General features: G+C 28.4%; 1 protein-coding gene across 1 annotated transcript; it reads right to left on the bottom strand.

Moving 5' to 3' along the window:
* Positions 1–574: 574 nt before the first annotated feature.
* LOC127127824 (uncharacterized protein At5g48480) lies at positions 575–1825 on the bottom strand. Its single transcript, XM_051057106.1, has 2 exons — positions 1391–1825; positions 575–998 (listed from the first exon to the last, which is right to left on the bottom strand). The coding sequence occupies exons 1-2, from the start codon at positions 1660–1662 to the stop codon at positions 794–796; spliced, it is 477 nt and encodes a 158-aa protein (XP_050913063.1). The 5' UTR covers positions 1663–1825; the 3' UTR covers positions 575–793.
* Between the last annotated feature and the right edge of the window lie 1584 nt (positions 1826–3409).

Raw genomic sequence — 3409 nt, 5'->3', positions numbered from 1 at the left:
TAACTAGCTACGTTTTTATTATTACTTTGTAAAAATATTTTATATCAGAAGTCACTTCATAATAAATATTAATTATTCACTTTCTTAATAATTACGTCAATTTATTTTTCAAATAATAATAAAGCATTAATGTTATCTTTCATATTATCCGTAAATATTAATCATCTTTTCTTGAAACTATGTCAAATTATCTTTGAAATTATAACTATTTATTTCTGAATCCAAAAAACAACTTATAATTAAAAATAGATTGATAAATATATAAAATTTTCATCAGCATCACTTATGATAAAATTGTGATTCAAGTGTATAATGATTACATTAGAAAAAAAATCATACAATTTTTTAAATATGAAAATGAATTTAATTTCGAGTTTATGAAAAAATTAAAGATCTACTAGCTTTATTACTAAACACTAAAAAATATTCTTCGAAGCAAAATTTCAGATTTAATTTAAATATTTATTAAAACTACTTAAATATTAAACAAATTATAATTTCAAAAACGAATAAAACATGACAAATAACGAAAACCAAACAAATAGATATAAATAACAAAAACAACAAAACAAACTACCATGTAAAGTTACCCATTCCATTCATTTAAATTGGTTCGGTCATAATGAAACATACAGAACCATAAAACAATATTAAACTACAGATAGTTTTCAAGACAAGGATATTAATAGTCAACAAACATAAGTCTGGTCTTTTCAAAACAAAATAGTCAATACAATTTCTAATAAAACTAAACAACTAACTACGGTCAGATCATCTTCACATCTAACAGTCATCAAGCCACCACCTCATCAACCTTCTTCACAGGAGCACTGATTTGCCAAGCGTAACCGTACGGATCAGTCACCTTTCCCACGCGCCCATCACCGGCAGCGCCTTCAATGTCCACAACAGCTCCACCATTAACAGCCTTCGCTATGGCACCTTCAACATCGTCAGTCTCCAAAGCAAAAACGACACCGTTTCCACCAGTCTTCACACTATGACCACAAAATAAATAAATTAAAAATATAAAAAACTAAAAGGAGAAATAAAGCTGCAAAGGACCAAAAAATATCAGAATAAAAACAAAAAATAAACATTACTGAAACTATAGTACAAACAAAATAGCAGAAGAATGTGGAGTCAAAAATACCAAAATCTTAGTTGTCAATAAAATAATAATTATCCAAAACAGATCAGGTATATAATCAAATATTATATAAAAAGAGAAAAGAAATATAAATAAATAATTATTTCTAAATGTAAACATAGAATATAGAATATGTATATATAGCGGAAAATGAAATAAAATGTGCAAGAAATTAACAGAAATGCTACTACGTTAATAGATCTAGAGAAAAAATGATGAAATTATGAGGAAAAAACTCACGGTGTAGCGGAATCATCAAGGCTATCAGCAACAAGGAACAAAGAGCCAGCGATCTTGAGTTCAGCGGAGAGAACATGAGGAATCTCTTGATCAGCCTTACGCTTAGGGTTCAAGGTTCGAGAAACCTCTTCAGCACCAAACGCATTCTTGTAGAACGTGACAGCTTCGTTAGCTTTTGGAGCTTCAACGAAGAGCTGAGGCTTCAGAGCAGCGAAGGAAACAGCGGGAGCAGCGGTTTCGGAAGCACCGTTTTGGGCATCTTGTTGAGCCATGGAAACTGAAACGAGAATGAAGAGAGAAAACGGAAACCCTAAGAGAGAGAAAAGAGGAAGAAGAGAGGAATGGAAAGAGTGTGAATGAAATTAGTTGTGGTGGGACAGTGTTTTTATAGAGGTTAGAAGCGGGGGAAGAGAAACGTTGCGGGGTAAAATGGGGAATGTGGAAAATGTTAGAGTAGTTAGAACATTACTTTTTTTCTTTTCTTTTTTTCAATTCAACTTTTGAAATGGAAAGGAGGAATATTGGAAGAATTCGAATCGCTTTGTCTTAATTCAAATTAAATATTAATATTACTATATTATAAACACTATGCAATTTATTTCTAGAGACTTTTATGAGGTTTTAATCTTTTGTTGTAACTTGTAAGACTCTTTTAAACTTGTAAGTATATTAATTATTGTATCTTGCAAACATATCTATGTATACATTTTTCTTGTAATGTGTAATCAATATTTTGTAAAATTGTATTAAATAAATTTTCAATAATGTAACTATTTTTTTATTTTCTTATTTTATTTAAGGATTTTCTACAACATAATCTTCAATTTAAAAATAACTAATATTTAAAAAGACTAATTTGTTGCATAAAAGTTTAAAGTAGGCTCGATAAAAATCTTCAATTTAAAGTAAACACGGAATGTATGTAAACTACTTTTTTAATCTTTATTATTTTCGTTTTAGTGAAACATGCGCACTCAAAGTACAAATTAGAATGACTTTAAATTAAATTATTAAAAGAGTATAAAAATCATTGCAGTAGTTGTCAAAAAAGAAAAATCATTTCACTTAAGAAATTCTGAATTGCAATCACTTTTAGAAAATTTAGAAACCAAAATTGCCCTTGGTTCTTTGTTGAATTTACGAAACAACGCCATTGAGACTCCAACGGTTTCTTATGGATTACATTGGTACCAGTACTTATTTAAATACTATTTAATCCGTACCGATAAATTTTTTAAATTATCGAATCTCTCTTGTCTTATTTTTTAAAATAAAAATATAAAAGTGTGTTTTATTTAGAAGTATAATTATTTTTATATTATTCTGATTTCGTCAATTTTCATTTTAAGAGTGGAATAATAGTTTTAAAAGATAAATTAAGATAATTGTTAATATATATTGTAAATAACAAAGTATAATATTAATCTCATCTCGATTAAATAAAGTCTATTAAATTTACTTTCTTTCTATTTAAGTTATTATTTTCAAAATTATTATTACAATCTTTGAAAATGTATTTTTCTTGTTCCAACGTATAAGAGAAAAAAATAATTTTTTTTGAAAATATAAGAAAAAAAATCAATTTTAATTTCTTTAAGATAAAATTAAATGCAAAATGCATTTAATATATTCTCTCAGCTTTTATATAATCAATAATTAATTAGAATTATTTTTATATTTTTTAAAGAAGATTATTTCAAAAAAAACACAAATTAAATTATTAGATTTTTTTTTCAAAATAACCAATATTTTTAAATTAAATACGAAAATAACCAATTTTTAAAAAAAAATACCAAAATAACCAACTTTGGTGAGGATGCGCCGGGGCAGTTGGCGCACCCCCAAAAAAATAAATGAAGAGGCGCCAGTATGTGTGGCGCCTGTATGGCCCTCCAAAAGGAGGCGCCAGAGGCAGTGGCGCCTGTGTGTGTGCAAGACGCCAATTTTTGCGGCGCCTGTGTGTGTGTTGCTTGTGGGGCCTGTGTGTGATGTGGGTGCCAATTCACCTTCCGTCTCTAT

The sequence above is a fragment of the Lathyrus oleraceus genome, chromosome 3, assembly GCF_024323335.1.
Source record: "Lathyrus oleraceus cultivar Zhongwan6 chromosome 3, CAAS_Psat_ZW6_1.0, whole genome shotgun sequence".
NCBI lineage: Eukaryota > Viridiplantae > Streptophyta > Magnoliopsida > Fabales > Fabaceae > Lathyrus > Lathyrus oleraceus.
This window is presented reverse-complemented; position numbering and strand designations above follow the sequence as displayed.